Source organism: Chaetodon trifascialis, chromosome 20 (assembly GCF_039877785.1).
Source record: "Chaetodon trifascialis isolate fChaTrf1 chromosome 20, fChaTrf1.hap1, whole genome shotgun sequence".
Taxonomy (NCBI): domain Eukaryota; kingdom Metazoa; phylum Chordata; class Actinopteri; order Chaetodontiformes; family Chaetodontidae; genus Chaetodon; species Chaetodon trifascialis.
Window position 1 is genome coordinate 6,097,069 of NC_092075.1, and position 18,259 is coordinate 6,115,327.

General features: G+C 42.2%; 1 protein-coding gene across 4 annotated transcripts in view; it reads left to right on the forward strand.

Moving 5' to 3' along the window:
* The first annotated feature begins 4,524 nt into the window (after positions 1-4,524).
* Positions 4,525-18,259, forward strand: part of kcnt1a (potassium sodium-activated channel subfamily T member 1a) — a 30,565-nt gene continuing 16,830 nt past the window's right edge. For 2 of the 4 annotated variants that reach the window (XM_070988799.1, XM_070988800.1), the window contains exons 1-10: positions 4,545-5,047; positions 7,351-7,515; positions 14,058-14,137; positions 14,445-14,592; positions 15,588-15,635; positions 16,006-16,054; positions 16,212-16,271; positions 16,587-16,661; positions 17,462-17,545; positions 18,079-18,173. In XM_070988799.1, coding sequence (XP_070844900.1) covers positions 4,881-5,047; positions 7,351-7,515; positions 14,058-14,137; positions 14,445-14,592; positions 15,588-15,635; positions 16,006-16,054; positions 16,212-16,271; positions 16,587-16,661; positions 17,462-17,545; positions 18,079-18,173 — 971 coding nt within the window. In that variant the 5' untranslated portion in view covers positions 4,545-4,880. Of the gene's footprint in view, positions 5,048-7,211; positions 7,516-11,021; positions 11,218-14,057; positions 14,138-14,444; positions 14,593-15,587; positions 15,636-16,005; positions 16,055-16,211; positions 16,272-16,586; positions 16,662-17,461; positions 17,546-18,078; positions 18,174-18,259 lie in introns of those variants that run through there. The other 2 variants (XM_070988801.1, XM_070988802.1) reach the window with 2 other exon arrangements.

The window sequence follows — 18,259 nt, forward strand, 5'->3', positions numbered from 1 at the left end:
AGGGATTTGTCGTGTTATTCATTGCAGTTTGGCTTCTGTTTGCACACTGAGGTGCGGTGGAGGGATTGAGCTCAGGGGGCGCAGCACAGTGGCTCCCAGACACCAGATGGAGACAGTCACGGCACAAGGTCTGACTTCTAACTGAATATAGCTGCCAAGCTTATGTAAGCTATGGTACAAGCAAGCTGAGGCCTTTGCAATAATGTTGACGATGGAGTCAGACAGCGATACTCATCCTCCTACCTGTCACATCACAACACATCTACAACTGCAGTGTGGTGTTAGCTTGTTAAATGACCCTTTAGCATCACATTTCAGCTGTTGTTGCTGCGAATTTCCACAGGTAATCAGAAGTAATTAGCAATCACTTAAGGACCATATTTATACTTACAATGATATTAACATTATAGTTAAACATGTTTTTGTCAGCACATACAAACTTTTAACTCCTCTCTTTGTCACCAGTAATTAAGCCTGACACTGGACAGCTAACACTGTCCTGTGTGGACGTCCTGTAAGAGACCCCTCAGTCATGCTGACAGCTCTGAGGCCGCACGCAGTCACAGCTTTGAGCTACATGCTAACAATGACGATGCTAACGTGGATGTTTAGCAGCTACACCAATGTTCACTATCTTAGTTAAGTGTGTCAGCATGCAAACATTTGCCAGTGACATTAGTTGTGCACAAGTAACTCAGTATATTTGCACAAATAATGTACTGAAGTACTTGTACTTAGCCTGAGTATTTCCATTTTCTGCTATTTTCTACTTCTATTCCACAACTCAGTGTGATTAATAACACAAAATATGTCAAATGTTGACAGAAATTTTACTGTTTTTGAAAAATGATATCCTCATGTAGAGTTTGATGCCAGCAGCATGTGTGTAAAAAGTTGGGACAGGGTCATGTTGAGCGCTCTGCTGCATCTCCTCTTCTTTGAAAAACAGTGTAAGCGTTTGGGAGCTGAGGAAACCAGCTGCTCTCATTCTGTCCTGTTGTATGATTTCAGCTGCTCAGCAGTTTGGGGTCTCCTTTGTCGTATTTCAGTTAGTGATAGCCAATCATTTTAAGTGGGTGATGAGTCTGGACTGCAGGCAGGCAGTTTCAGACTCTTTTACTACAGATCCTGTTGTTCACAGATGATGTTCCTGAGCACTTAAATTGTTGTGCTATTTGCCAGCGCAGTCTGTCACAGTGCTGAACCCCTTCCCATCTTTACTTCAGAAGGACTCAGCCTCTCCATGATGCTCCCTTTATACCCAACCACATGACTCACCTGCTGCCAGTCAGCCTGATTAACCGGGAGAAGCTCCGCCAGCTGTTTTCTTTCTGCTTTTCACAACTTTTCCAGCCTTTTGTTCCCACTGACCAAACTTTATTGAAACATGTTGCTGGCATCAAATTCTAAATTAGAAAATTTGTCAGTTTCAACATTTGACATGTTGTGCTATTTTCAATTAAACATGTGGTTTCAGCGTTTTGCAAATCATCACATTCTGTTACTTTTTACATTTACCTGTTGTGAAACGGGCCATTCTGCATAATAAGTATGCTTACGTTTGGTACTTTAAGTAAAGTTTCTCCTTTACAATCACTCGTAACAGTATTTCAACATTATGGTTTTACTATTTTTGCTTAAGTAGATCTGAGTACTTCTTCCACTGCTGATTTCACAGGAATTAGTCACAAATTAAAGTATTGGGCAAAATCAAAAATTTGACTTCATGCTGACGCTACATGAAAACTTAAAGATGAATGTTTTCAGCATTATTCCTTTAATCTGCTGACACAGCGCAGCCATCCTGCTGGAATAATCTCACAGATGTGACTTTTTCTCCGGCAGTAAAGCGACTTCCCGCTGCAGTCAGAGCGACTGACTCAATCCCAAACATCCATCACAAGCGTTAAACTCTGAAGGCAACCTCATGCCACCGTCACCCCAGTGAATCATATCACCTCTCCCACGTCTCCTCCGTACTTGCTCCAGCTTGCGTCATCAAATAAACAAAGAAATAAATAATAAATAAAACATCCAGTCAGTCAATCTTTTTCACATTTTATTTTTGTTTCTCCTTCTGGCACTTCTGGCAGCGTAGTGGAATTCATCTGGCTCCTCTTCCTTCTCGTGTCTTTTAAGTACTTTTACTCAAGTACTGTACCTAAGATCAATTTTGAGGTACTTGCACATTTATGCTCTGTTATACTTCTGCTTCATTACTTTTTTAGAGTTTTTTTTACTCCACTTCATTTATCTGACAGCTATATTTACTTCTCATATTCAGATTTTACATTAAAAAAATCACATAATCATCTTATAAAAGCAGTTTTAAAAGAGATTAATCCAGTGGTTTGGTGTCGTAGTCATATCTCAGATGTCCGTGAGGTGTTGAAATGACTTCAGATGGTTTCATTTACATACGTAACTGCTTCCAAAATAGATCAAATTATCCAAAATTTCACCAAAAATCAAAGATTAGAGAAAATATTGGTAGAAATTTGTGTAGCAGAATTTAGTTTTCTTGTCTTTTCTGTCCCATTAATCGTTTCGCATCCCCTCAGATCTGTTTTGTGACCCTTTGAAGGGGCCCAAACCCTGAGTTTGCTACCACTGAACTAAACTACTGAAGTAGTAGTGGAGTATTATCCATCATGGTTTGAGGACATCTTTTCACTTGTTTGTCTGAAAACTCATCTGTGATGAGATTTTTCTTTGTGCAGCTCTTATTCACGCTCTCAGGCTGTGCTGCTGTCATCCTCTGTGGTCTTGCACTGAAATATGAACAGTAAACGCAACCTCTCATCCCGAGAGCGGCCTGTTAATCCCGGCGATGCCTCCGGGCTCTCTGTGCCGTCCCCTGCTGTCTGTCAGGGAGTGCGAGGCTCCTCCTGGGCTTCCTCGGTGAGAAAGGCAGGATGATCTGCCGCCGGAGCTCAGCACACCTGAGAAACGCTGACAGGATGTGGGTTTGTCAGATTTCACTCCAGCGATGAATCATCCTGTCATCATCAAGCTGTTGTGTTTTGCATCAGCCTGCTGTCCTGATACACCTCATGCGACTGTGACGTCTGGGATTCATCTGAGGAAGGCAGATATAAAGACATTTCCAAAGAGCCCCGTGTACAGTGCAGCGACCTGAGGAGGTGTCAAACTTCCCTTTAAGAGTCCTAAAGGCTTGTGGTTGTCTGAAGTTGGCTTTCTAGTGAGATTTATCTAAAAAAGTCTTTATTATTAACATGAGACAGATCATCTCCTGCCCTTCATAAGAGGACATTTCTGTGACTAAGTGAATGAAATCTTCTGATTTTTGAGTTTGTGGCTCAGTACATTTTGATCTAATCATCTTGCTGTTGCTGTCTTATAATCCCATAAGGTCTGGACTCCAATAATATAATAATATACTACTTCAATAAATTAGTATTCAACCAGTGTAATATGTAGTGTTCAGGTCCACGCAAAGGTGTAAAATACAGCATGTGAATTGTGTCAGAGAACTAAAAATAGTCATTTCTGTGTATGTGTTTAGCATATTTTTTAATTTTGTACATGAAGCTGAAAATAACTGAGTACATTTATTCAGTTTTGAGGTTTATGTGACTTTATACTTCTTGTCCACTGCATCCCAGAGGGAAATGTACTTTTTACATAGAATATTTGAGAGCTTACTTTTTTGCTTCAGATTTTACATTGTTAAAAAACCATAACCTTATATGACACAATGCAGAGTTAAAGATTAAACCAACCTTTTTATTGATCTTACAGAAAAGCAGCGTCTAGCTCAGGCCCTTTGCCCCCGTCAGATGTCTGTGAATGGTTTTCATTACTTTCACCTCTAAACTTTACAAACAGGCCAAACTAAAACTCCAATATTTCACAAATATTAGACAAAGCAGAACAAATTTTTCATGTCCACTATCTCACTAATCACCACACAACCCCTCAGATTGACCTGTGACCCTTTGGAGGGAGGCTGTCCCAAGGGTTGAGAGCCGCTGGATTAAACTACCAAACCGTGTATAAAGTAGTTAAAACCATTTTTCTGCAGTATAATCACTTAAACTTTTCTTACTCAAAGTGATTACACTTTTAAGTAGGATTTTGAACACAGGACTTTTACATGTAATGAAGTATTTTTACATAGTTGTACTTTTACTGCCTCCATCAATGATTATGTTAAGATGTGCTCAACACACATATGGTGTAAAATAATGATTAAAACAACAACTGTGCAGCCTAATCCATTGTTCTTGTGATAAATAACAACATTTTGATGGTGAACATTAGATGTCTTTAACTTTCTGTCACAGAGTTAATGCAGCCCTGCGGTAATTCTTGTGTTTCTTCATCATTTGCTTCCAGATCAGACTGAAAAGAGTTGTTTTTCCTTCTGCAAAGTCTCTGTTAACCCACAGTGTGTCCATATTTTCAGTCTGGCGAGGTGGAGGCACCCAGAGCCTCCAACAGATGGCGCTAACCTCTCTCTCCTCATCAGGAGTTGGGTGATAATTCAACAGTTATGTCATTAGGTGTACCGCTACCTCAGCGAGGAAAGCTGTCATCAGCGTGGTGTTCACTGCTGCAGACCCGTCCTCTGCATCATTACCCCCCCACACACACACGTTAGCAGCCTGCTGTTCTCTGACACCAAAATGATTTCATTTGCATCTTTCAGATTGTCTGCGGAAAGAGTTTATTAGCCAGTTGTCACTTTGCTCGCAGTTTCTTATCCGCGTAGGCTGACGAGGAAAAACTCTTCCGTACCTCCAAGATGCACCTGAATAGGTGAGGCGCGCATCCGCGCAGGGGAGGCTTCACCCGAAACTCAAAGAGCGCGTCTTTCTCTCCGGGTGTCCACTCCTTTTTGGGCAGATCACCCTCCGATGCAATTAACCCAGGAAGACGACTCAGTCAAGGGGGACTCAACGCCGACCACCGCAGCTCTCCAGTCCGACGGCAGCGCCGGATCTCCGGCCAAAATGTGCAGTGAATGTTACGTGAATCAGACGTTTGTGAACGACGATGGGACCGTGAACGACCACAAGCCACGGTAAGAGAGGCACGCAGCAGCGGCAGGGGCAAGTAAGGCAAAGTTTAGGTTTCAGACGTGGAGATTATGATGAATAACTTTTGATTATCGCTGCTCACATTTCTCAGTCTTCACATCCACAGTCACTGATGATGAGGGATTTGTTTTGAATAAAAGATATGACATTTTTGAATTGGTGACTATTTTGTTTTGTGTATGCTGTGCGTAAACCAGCTGAGCTCCATCCATCCACTGTCCACCTGTCAGCACTGATGTGTGTTCACCTGCTCCCCAACCAGCTGTCAGCTTTCACCATCACAGCCTGGATGTTATCTGCATCACTAGAACTGATGATAAACACGTTAAATAATGTTAGAATGAACTGCACGGTGCGTCTGCGTGTCCTCTTTGGAGCATCCGTGTAAGTATTTGACCAAAATGTGCTTAAAAAGATGTGTTGACGCACGAGCTCGACGATCAATGAAAGTTCTCACTCTCTGTGTTTTGTTCTCTGCTCTGAGGAGCTCTTTGTGTTTTGTTTGGTTAAGTTAGTTGGATGGATTTCAGACAAACCACATGGGAAATATACCCTTCATCTATTATGCAATAAGTTTGACAAGCTTAATGGAGGAGTACAGCAAACAGACAGAAACAGGAATGGACAGAGCGGGCTGAGAGGTTTAAGGCTCCTCTCACAGAGCTGCTTCTTCAGCCATCTGTTTGCAAGAGGCTGAAAAACAGCAGCCGCCTTCAGTCAAGAGGGTTTCACACCAAACCATTTACACTTCATTTGAATCGTGAAATGCATCTCTTACGTCTGCCTGCAATGACTAATTATAATGGAAGGACGTTGTGTTAACCAGGGAGATAATGTGCTAAAACTTCCAGTATGTGATGCTTTTAATTTCTCAAAAAGACCCAGACCTGCAGTGTGATACCAGAACTGTGTAAAATATCAAAATTTAGGGTTTTAGTCCATCTCATTCTTGTAAGTAACTGACATCAGTTGATCACCCTCTACCCTGTTTCAAACATAACATCCCTGCTCTGTACTCCTCCTTTGCACGCCACTCAGGCTCCCGGGCTGCGATTGAACAAGGCGCGAGCTGGGAGAGGTCACTCAACGTCTGCAGGCATGATGGCAGAAACTGTGCTCTTCATCCAGCTAGCCAGATGTTTCTGTCCTTTTACGTTTTATGATTTGATATCAAGATGAATCTGTGATTATTGGATTGGATTACTGATGTGTGCCTCAAGATGAGTGACGGCAGGAGTTGAAAGCAGAGATTCTCTGATCCTCAATACGAGCCAGCAGGAATCGAAATAAAGAATCGAAATAAAGAATCAAAAGTGCTCATTCTGCAAAAAAAAATGTCTGTTGTGACTGAAAATATTCTTGATTACATTGTTAGATTGTTAATACTCGTGCAACATTGTGTAAGCAGCATTTTATTGCTGTAGCTGGTTAAGGTGGAGCTTCTACAGTTAGATAAATAAGGCTCACACAGGAGATGACATGATTAACAAGGCAGGTGAGAAGAAAAACAAAGTTCAGCTGCGCAAATTAGTACATTTTTTTTTACTTAAGTGAATATACATAATATATATATATATAATATACTGGTTGAAACCTGCCCACACCAAAACAACTGGTGGCGGTTGACTTTAAGTCTGCTCTGAATCCTCTATTTCTGGCAGCTGGAACAGATTTGTTTTTCCATGTTAGAGAAATATCAGCATGCACACAGTGTTCTTCTAAAAAACCAATTAAGTGCTTCTATTAATAAAGTTAATCCCATAAAATGAAGTTGTGGCCTGTCAGACTCGGTTCACTCCATCGTCTTCAGCACATCTAAACTTCACCCGAATGCTTGTGAATCTCTGCTTCTGCTCTTTGTGCTGAGACGACAGATGGATGCTTGCAGCCACAGCAGCCTCGTTCTCGGCCTGCGTCTGCAGGGTGGTGCGGCAGTTAGTGTGCTTGTTGTCTGGCTTTATTGTCTGTGTGATCTCAGGATGCTGTTTGAACAGCTCATCGTACAGAACGAACTGCAAACACACAAAAGAGAGAGAGGCTAAAACATGTAAACGCCAAAGCTCAGAGTGGAGATTTGGACCGAGATACTCTCTATCAATCAGTTTGTGACCGAGTCTTTTTTCTCTCCTTTCTGCATTCCTGTATCAGTCCACCACCTGCACTTTCCATCCCATGTTTCCTTTCCTTGCTTCCTCTCCTCTCCTTGTTGCTTTTCAACACTGCCCGTCCTTCCAGCACTCTTCCTCTCCCTTCATTCCCCTTTACTGTTCTCCTCTCCCTCCTCCAGCTCCTCTCCAGCGCCACTCCAGACCAACACCAACAGCAGCGGGGTTATCTTAGACATCTCCACCCTTAAGATGGAGCAGCAGGAGAGCGAGGTTCCTCCGCTGCCGCCCCGCTTCCGCTTCAGAGACCTGCTGCTCGGGGACCAGAGCTTCCAGAACGACGACAGGTAGGCAGCAGCGTGAAGGAACAGGAAGTAGTTTGAGCAGATTGTTTCGTGTTTATGGCCAAAAGTGGAAAAAAAAGTGTGAAACTGTGAGCGATACCAGATTTTAACCATCAGATAAAGACAACACTACTACTTTAAAGCTGAAAGTCAATAAACTCTGCTCTCTTGCTGACTAGTTGCATGCACTGCCAACATGTGGTGTTCAGGTGTTACACCTAACTCAAATAGTGGATAAAGTTTTTTATTAAAGTTATAATTTGCAGTTTTTGTTTTCACTGTCTTCTGCCAACTATGGACCAAAAGGATTAATTGAGCTAAAGAAGCAGATTCATTGATAATGAAAATGATGGCAGGTTGCAGTTCAAAAACATGTGGAAACAGACAACTTTTCAACCCCCATCCAGCGTTTCCAAGTGGTTTCACTGCTGGCGGCGCTGTTGTAAACACAAGCGGATGGCTTCCTGTTTCCATCAGAGCTGCAGCTGCCGGACACACGGGGCCCACAGCATTTGCTTCCAAATTTCCATGAAGAAACGATCAGCACCGCTTTGAAAATGAGAGAGAAGAAAGAAGCACGTTCACTGAAGAGGTCAAGTGAAATTGTCAGAATGTTATCTGCAGTGAGTTTGATTAGTGCTTCTTGGAAACAAGTAACTACAACAGGTGTTGGTGTCAGGGTGGTAGAAGAAAGCGGGAGAGAAAGCTTGAGTTCATTCATTCAGTTAGTCCATAATGGAGACATCAAAAAGCAAACAAACGGTGCGAATCGACCGGATCGCCAGTCAGCCTTCATTTCCCCCGAAGCGCAGAAAAGGCAGAGAAAGGGAGGCTTATCGGGAACCAAGCTAATGATGTCATTATTCCACAGCCATTACACTGAGCAACATTTACTTCATAATGATAAGTTAAAGCAAAAAATTGCCAGTTTGAAATGACTGAATAAATAAGATATTGTTACAAGGAAGGAACATATTAGGCTGTAAGCAAATTAGTCTGGCAGCCTAGTATTTATCAGCCAAACCTCTTTACTTGTTCATTATGTTCATCCTGATGGATTTCAAGTTATTCTCCATATTTTGATGCTCTTTGTCTGCATCTGCCATATATTCCTAGTTCCTCTTTCATACGTGAAAAGCACTTTTATTCTGGCCAGCGGCTCAGATTATTTGTCCCCATCGCAGCTGTGTTGCAGCTGATTGCCAGGCCTCTTTTTTTGCAGCTGACACATTCTCCTAAATGGCATTCAAACGCCACTTGACACACCTTTGCGGCAGTGTTTGCACTTGTTTTGAAGTTACATCAGTTGTTGCTGTGCATGAAGTGTTTACCTTGTCTACCCCCCACAGTCTGAGCATACACAACAACAGTGCAGTCTGAAGGGGGCTCTGACCCCGTCGGCGAGGGGTGGTTGTGCTTTGGATTTTTGGGGCGCTGTCCGTGGTGCTGAAAAGAAAATGTTTCTGGCTGTTGAGAAGAAGTAGGCTAGGTGTGTGTGTGTGTGTGTGTGTGTGTGTGTGTGTGTGTGTGTGTGTGTGTGTGTGTGTGTGTGTGTGTGTGTGCGTGTTTGATCCGTTCTCCCAAGAATTTATATGAAACTTAAAAGTGCACGACTTGAAACGTGCTTCTTAGCAACAACGCTGTGGCCTAATTCACAAGGAGAATTTTAAAATGAGATCTCACCATCAGTCCCTCTGTTATCTGTCCTCCCTCATCCACACTTTCTCCTCCTTTACCTGCTTGTGCTCTGCTGCAGCATCTGAGCTCGACAGATGAGATCAGTAGCAGCCTTTTTCGCCCCGAGATACAAAACAGTGCTACAGCAAGGATTTAGATAGACTCTGCTTCAAAAGTCTGAAACAAAGAGTCAGAAAATAACTTGAAAAACACGTCCCTTTCTCTGTTATTGCAGCAGGCTTTTAGAGGCCTGAGTTAAACAATCTGGAGCAGGGAGTTAGAAGCTCAGATTTGTAGTTCTTAAAGGTATTTATTCAGCATATATATTCTGGTGTTTGACCTCGAGAGCATGGTGATGAAATGTAATTTCAGATGTGATTACAGCAGCAGTCCTTCCAGACCGCAGTGCTGTTTGTAATATTTGACAAATCCATTTGACGAGCAAAAACAACAAGCTCTGCCAATGCTTTCAGCCAAAGGCGACCTTTCCCCAGCTGTCCTTGCAGCAACCGCTCTTTCCTCCTCAATTAAGCTGTCCACGTTTTCTGCTCCTGTTTAGTCAGTTGGTAGCATTTTTCCTGTTGCTTCCCTGCGAACGAGCCCGTCCTCTGTCCCCGGCAGATAGTGTCGTCAGAGGTGAGTGATGGGAGGCGAGATTTTCAGTGGTCATCCTCCAGGCTCGTGTACAGCAGCTGTCTGTGAACTCCCAAATGTCAGTGGTCGCATCTGCCTGGGGACCATCAATCACTCAAAAGGTTGCTTTCTCAAAGGCAGGCGTGCATGAGAAGACAAGCGCGTACGATGCACAGTATTGTCAAACTATCAGCCTTATTTGTGCTGCCTCTCTTCTGTCTTCTTTCATCTGTTTGTCTGACTTCTGTCTTTTTCAATTTTTAGTTTTTATCAGATTTTTTTGCATTTTAAATGTCATCATCATTCCAACATGAGTGACCTCCTTCTGAGCTAAACTTAGCGACCTTTACATGAAATGCGCGAGTGTATATGTCACATATTTCACAGGTAGGACTCGTGTTAGTGTCTTCTTAACTTGGAAAGCCACAGCGAGTGGCTTTACAGTGACAGTGTGGGCGAAGGGGGTTCAAGTGGAGTGGCCTCTTCTGGTATTTTCAAAAGCAGTGAGTCACGGAGGAGGTCATCTATAAATTACTACTTCAGACTCTTCAAATTAAGAGAAGACAAAAAGGCGGGAGGAGGGACGCAGAAGAGAGAGAGCAGAGCAGAAAGCATCCATCTTTCTGTTGATGTGGCAGTCGTCTGTCACTGATGATGCCCAAACCTCCACATCAGCAGAGCCGAGAGAGCCTCCCCGCCTCGTGCTGCTTTGTCCTGACAGAAGAGCAAAAGCGAGGAGGCAGACGGCGCATGCTTTTGGGCTTTGTTGGCTGTAAGTCATGAGGGCTTCATTCAAAAGCCTTCAAAGACACTCCAGATAGTGGCATGCTGCAGCTGATTATGCCACCTGCGAAAAAGGAGACAAATCAGTGTTTGTCTGCGGCTCCAGCATGTCACGCTGAATGTTTACAGCTTTGTCAGGGGCTGCAGTGCTGCTGGAGAGGAACATGCATCAGTGAGGGTTATTCCAGTCATGGCAACGTTGCTGTGGCAACAGGCCCGCGCACGAGAGAGAGAAAGAGAGAGAGATTGTATACATTTCTAAAAATACTCCAACAAGCACTTCACATTCCTCCAAATAAATGAGTAATCATACACTGCTTTGTCTGATCTTTTTTAGATTCTTTTTGTAATTGGTGTCTTTTATTTATTTATTTATTTTTTGGCCACCAATGCTCAAAAAGAACTACTTTTCCGACAAATAGTGCTGCGTTGTTTTAGAGCTGCGGGGAGGCGCGCTGGTCAAGAGGCTTTTACACTGTAGGGATTAAGACTGAGTGCACGACGCAGCCACAGGTGTTAATGCACAATGGATCCGAATATCGTCTTCCCAGCCTGGCTCAATGCGACCGTGGGCACTTGGAGGTCGGACCCGTTTGGTGATGCCGGGCAGAGGTAGGGCCGCGCGGGGCACGGAGCGCTCCTCTGAAGTGCGCACGGTGTCCAGGTGTCAGCGGAGGCTAGCTGCATGCGCTGAATGGGAAGAGAGGGTAGCACCTTGTGGGACGTTTTTATTTGTATTTGTTATTTTTCAGCCGAGGCAAATTGCAGTCGTGCAGGTGAGCGACGGAGGAGGCGAACAACGTGCGCTCCCTCTCAGCAATTTGATAAGCGCGCCCAAAAACTGCTGAGATGCACAGAAACGCCTGCGCCCTAATGTATTTATTGTCTGAAGACCGTGGAAGTCGAAAAGGCTGTGATGGGAGGCAGAGCTCATCTAACGCTCTTCATCATCCATTCGTTATTTTCTGATCGTTTGATCTTTTTGTGCAACCAATATTTTAAAAAGAACAGCGACTTTTTGGTAGTTTTTGCTTAAGAAGTGACTTAAATGGATTTTTTAAACCGGCGAGTTGCCAATAACTTTTCTATTCGTCAAGATATTCAGTTTATTATCACATAAGGCAAAGAATACCCGGATATACTTGAGAGCCACAGCCGGGGAGTCATTACCGATTACTTTTCTACCAATTGATTAATCGATATTTCAGCTCCAGTATAAAGTTTAAATACCAGGGCTGCAATTAACGATTATTTTCATTATCACATGTGCCAAGTCAATTTAATGCTAAAGTTTGCTCCATGAAATGCCAGTGAAAAAGAATCAAAAGATATTCAGTTCACTTTCACACAATACAAAGAAAACCAGAGGAATATTCATATTTTTGAGCCACAGCTGGTGAAATTTTATCATTTCATTGCTTGTTTTGTCTGACCAACAGCCTAAAGCTCAAATATGTATTAAGTTTACTGCCACTAAAAGCAAAGAACAGCAGCCAAAAGCTCACAATCGAGCAGCTGGAGGTTGGTTACAGCAGGTTTCTTCCGGCAGCTGATCAACACCTTCGGGTGAACTGATTTGATGAAAGCAGGCCTGTTTCAGAGCTCATTGAAACTTGCCGAACTTGCTGAGCCCCAATCAATCGTTTTAAAGGATCAGATTTCTCCCAGAGCTGCACGTCTTATTGCCTGAAACTCAGATGTGACACCGCAGTATGACTAATGTCAGACCACTTCAGCTTGTAATTGTGTGCTCAACAGGAGCTGATTATGGGTCATTACTTGCACCATTGCGTGTGTGTGTGGGGGCTGGGTGGGTGGATGTGTGGGTGTGTGGAGGGGTGAGGCACAGTCAGATAGACAGGGAGCAATCTGGAGGACCCTCATATGCGACAGCAAATTCTCATTTGCCTCAAGAGTCCATCTCTGCCCTGCTGCTGGCCAGATGTGACAGCTGTTCGCAGATCTCATTGCGGAAGACTTCTCTTTTCATTGTTCCGCCTCTGAAAGGTTTTCTCCACTCAGTGGTGCAGTTTCATCTTTGTGCAGACCTGAAATAGCTGTTGCAGAGCACGCCGAAGGGATGTCGGTGCATCCAGCAGCCCACACTGTCTTTTCCTTCCCACTGTGAACCTTTCAGCCACGAGGCAAAATTTGGGATGACTGCAGCAGCACCGCCTCACAAGCTTTCAACCTTCCTCGAACTCTTCTATCTCATCTCTCTGGCTTGCACTCTGTCTTTTCATTTTTCCCCCGTCTGCACTCTCTTCTGTCAGGATTATGCATTAACAGTGTAAACCGTGTGTTGCCAAGTTACCTACAGTATGAGTCGTGCTTATTCTCTCTGACTCGCTCTGTGCTTTGTCTTTGAAATTCACATCCAACGTGTACAAGACAGATGCTCCTGATGGCAGACTAGGACATAAGAAGAGCATCAGCTGCATGTGGTGGAGCATCAGTGGACAGAAAGTCATGATGCATTTATGATGAAACAGTCCCAGGCTGTGGTTAAGATTAAAATTGTTTTATTATGTGACTCAGATTTGAAGTATGACTGCAACACCTCCGTAATGAAAACACACCAGGAACCACCACCTATCTAACCATTTAGAGGCACGAAGAGGCGATCTTAATTTTCTAGCATTTATGGCTTCACAGAGGGAACTGCATGGTGATTTCTGGATTGTGAGGGCACCCATTAGTGCACCGTGTCCCGTCCTCTAATGTTTTATGTACCATAGGGGCATCTGAGAGGTCAATAACTGTAAGTTTTTTCCCAACATGGGGGCATCAGGGGCAGCGATCACCTCCCCTGATGATGTTTCTTAATGAAAACCTATTTTTTCTTTATTCTTTATTCCAACAGTAAAGTTTGCAGTCATAGTTTATATAGTTTTAAATCCAAACCGGAAAATAGGAAAGCTTGGATTGAAAATTGTAACTGGAAAAGGAAAATTGAGACATATATAAGAACGTTTAAAGAGAAAATGAATTACTAAGATATAAAGTAGCTCTGTCTTTTCAAACTGTATGTAAATGAGGCGTGTTGTCTTATATTTAATTTCCTTTTTGTTTCATTTAATTATGGCTGATTATCTTGCGTACTAAAATAATAAGAATATATACTATTTTCTCTTTTAATTTTCCATTTTGCCTTATAATTTTAATTCTTACGGATTCTTCTAATGATCTCCCGTACTGTGACAGCTGCTCTGTGCCTCCTTTTGGATTGAGCTACGTCTCCTAGAGTAACCCTCTCATGTAATTTGGAACAAAATCAGAGACAGATAATTACCAAACCCTCCTCGGGCATATGATTAGAAAAACAACATAATGAATATTCATGCTGTGTGAAATTACATACTTTAAAAACAGCTTTGCAAAACATCTGCGTGGCTCCTGTGTTTGTGCTGCCTTTCTTTGTGTGACAGTTGCTCTCCTCTCTTCCCTGATAGGGTGCAGGTAGAGTTTTATGTGAATGAAAACACATTCAAGGAGCGCCTGAAGCTTTTCTTCATCAAAAACCAAAGATCAAGTAAGTGGACGGTGCGGTCTGTCTTCTCACGCCCTTCAATTGGCATAAATGAGAGGATCCATTAAAGGACAACACAATAACAACAACACCCACAGATTCATGCCTAATGAGACCCAGATGCATATAGAAAAATGTGACAGCACTGGAAACCCCACAAGTTTCTTGTTTAGCAGCCATAGAGCTAAAGGGAATTACCACTGTGCTGCACATACAGTAAATCTACACACACATAAGCACATCTACACACTGCTTATGTTTGTTGCAGTGTTATAGTGTTGTTGTTATAGAGTCCTTCTCTCGCCTTTAGGTCTTAGGATTCGTGTGTTCAACTTCTGCCTGAAGCTGCTCACCTGTCTGCTGTACATCATCCGAGTGGCGACAGACAACCCCGGTCAGGGCGCCGGGGCCAATCACAGCGCAGGACAGCAGAACGCTCCCAGTGGCAACAACAAATGGTTTGTTCTCTCTGAGCATCGTCACATGGAAGCGTCTCAGATCTTTACTTCAGTAAAAGTACTAATACTACACTGGAGAAATACTTTAATACAAGTAAAAGCTCTGAAGTAAACTTTAAAGTATTAAAAGTACTGTTGTACTTATTATTATCACTCTGGATTAATCTGCTGATTATTTCCTCCATAATCAGTTGATTGGCTCATTTATAAAACATCAGAAAATGGATGAAAATATGCCGTCACAGTCATTCAGAGCCCCAAGTGATGCCTTCACAATAATTGATTTTGCATGAAAAAAGACAGAAATTACTGTGAAAGCAGTTGCTAATTAATTTTCTATTGATCGACTAATTGTTTCAGCTGTGTTTTTTATGTTTTTTTGTGAAAAAATATTAGCAACTAATCAGTAAAGCTGTCAAATAATCATGATGAAGTAAAAAGTGAAATATTACAAATAATGAAAAGAAATGGAAGTACTACAGTTACCTCAAATTTGTACTTAATTACAGTCCTTGAGTAAATGTAATTAGTTACATTCCACCACTGATCAATACACAAAGAACTGTGACAACAATAGAAAAACCAACAAACAGTACAAATGTTAGATTATTAAAATAAGAACTATAAAAATTAGAGATACAGCATTGAAACAAAGGCAGCAAAATGCCTACAAACAGGTGTTTTCACCGTTTTGCTCTGAGAAATTACACAACCACCAGCATCAATTCCTTTAAATAAATATGTATCTTTGGTTCTGCAAAAAGCAATTAAGTTTTTTTCTGTATTGAACTTAAAAACATGAGAAGACGGTCTTCATTAAAAACTAATTTGAGACAGGCGGGCGAGCATGAAGATTTAAGACACTGATGGATTCACTGGCGAGTGTAAAATCTAATAAAAAGCTCCGTTTAAAATGCAAATAACCTGCGCAGTCGCATTCATTTTTCATTCTGTATCGTTTTGCTCTCTTTTCCTCACCGTCATCTGCTCTGCAGTGTTGACTGCCAGTGGAACGGATCAGTGCAGGACAGAGAAATTAACTGGTAAGCAGCAGAACGAGTGATTTCTGTTAAGATGGTAAGATTAGTGGGAAATTATTATGTAGCCTGTTGTAAGAGCATTATTCTGTGTGTGCTCTTTCAGCTCATTTACTGCACTCACCTTATTAACCAGGCATGATATCAGTGTTTTTATTGTGAAATCAATGTTGGGCATTGTTAATTGGACAGACTGTCATATCTATATCTCTATTAATACACATCTAAAGAGATAGTATCTGACAGCCTGGTCATCCACAAGTCCTAGTTTCACTGTATTTATCTCACTGATGGCGTAAAAACAGGTAAAAATGCTTTCTGGCTTGGATGTAAAGGATTTTTATTGTTAATTGTTGGTGTGTGCTCCGTCTGACAGGGAGTTGATCTTCTGGGTGGATAGAAAGGTTCCTGTCTGGGCCATTCAAGTGAGTCACAACAAAATATAGACACAGATTTAAATAAGCAAAAGTTTTATGAGCTAAAACACAGGTCTAAAACACAGATGCTTGACCACCTAAACAAATGAGAAACCACCGAACTCCTGGTTTATGTGTTTGTTATTTCCTATTTTGGTTTGCACAGGTGATTGTGGCCATCATTAGCTTCCTGGAGACTATGCTACTGATGTATCTGAGCTACAAGGTAAGACACACACGCACAAAGTACATACAGACAGACTTCAAGCACATCAGTATGATTACAGAATTCAGTCTGTACAATTAGTCACTTACAGTCTGCGAGATTGACAGTACATAAGTGGCGTAATTAGCCCAAGTCATTTGTCACAGCTACATTAAGGATAGACGGTAATTACAGGATCTGGTTGAGGTGAAGGATTAAGTGGTCGTGGAAAGTGACAGACTACAATTAAGGAATGTATCTGTGCAGTGACTCACTGTCTATTGTGTGCTTACAGGTAAAACTGTTAAAAGCGTCTGTGCATGTTTGTGATTTTAGGGGAACATTTGGGAGCAGATCTTCCAGGTGTCTTATCTTCTGGAGATGATCAACACGGTTCCCTTCATCATTACGGTAAAACTATTACCATGAAATGCTCGTTCGCTTAACTCTTCCATTAGTAAGCTACAAGTTTACTACTACTTGCTACAACTTTACTTTTTTGCAATCTTAGCCTTCAAGCATAGAGGCCATATGAATTATTGAGAGTCAAACTTACCTTAATGGACACAGAAAAGGGAATTATACACTTTGAGATAGCTAGAAACCACAGACTCTGCATCTCTCTGCATCACAGTTGTCATAGCAGGTGTTTTTTTTACAGGTGAAACATCGAAGCCACAGCACATATTTCACATTCGTGTAGCAGTTTTAGCCATGCCAGCGCTGTGGCTGCTGGCAGTCTACCATTGTGGTCCAGACTGTCACAACAACTACTGGATGGATTGCCATAAAATTCTGCAAATTTCCAATTAATCCAGTACTTTGGTTTATGACCAAATACCTGCAAAATTGTTGACATTCCCATCAGCCTCAGCTTTTCTGTATGTTAAGTGCTAGTTAGTGAATAATAACATGCTACCATGCTGAAGGTAGACATGCTAAACATTTTACCTGCTAACCAGCATGTTGGTATTGCCAATGTGAGCATGTCACAGTAGCATGCTGACATTAGCATGCAGCTCAAAGTTGTGCCATCACAGATTCATTAGCTTTGCTGATATGATAGCAGCCATATCAGTGTTGTAAGTCAGACTGAGCATTGGGATAGAGCATATAGTGTGGTGTGCAGTTTTTAATGTGTGATGGAAGTGGTTGAAGAAACTCTGCAATGTTATCCATTAATTAATCTAAATGTGCCACTCTCGCCTCAGATTTTCTGGCCCTCAATAAGGAACATCTTCATCCCCGTGTTTCTCAACTGCTGGCTGGCAAAGTGTGCTTTGGAGAACATGATTGTGAGTCAACAAAAGCATTAACTTAATTGTATCTGGTAATGACTTGTTTTTAATCAACATTTTAATGACTTTGTTTAGGCAAGACGCTCTGAGTCACACTATGCTCGGTCATCTGACAGCCAGTCAGTCGCAGCCATTACATTTCGCTGCGTTGATTTGTACAAGACTTCATGTTCACAATAATTTGTACTGTTGCTGCAACAACGGATCTTTCTGCAGCTTTGGTTCTGCTCTGAGTGTACACACCCTGGAGGGCTTCCACTGAGAGATAATTTGCAAACGTGTCTGCATTTTATCATGTTGTCCTGTGTTTCATTCTGTTCAGCTGTACTGCTGCAGCAGGGAGCATCCAAGAGCAGAGCCATAATGTCATCTCCATTTGCAATGAATAGCTAAACTAATGGTGTGAGTGATTCCTGACAGAAGTGACACAGAAGATCAGAGAAAACATTTCATAGATGCAAGTCTACTATATATGAGTAGAGTTGAGTTTTTAGCTTCAAATGTTAAAGCATGCTGTTGTTTTTGGGTAGAACGATGTCCACAGAGCGATCCAGAGGACCAACTCAGCCATGTTCAACCAGGTCCTCATTCTCATCTGCACCCTGCTCTGCCTGGTCTTCACTGGGTGAGGCTGCTTCTTTTTTGGCTCTTTGAAAGGTCCTTCTGCCGTCCTTCAGTGTGAATGACTGATTTCACTGCTCTGTGTGTATA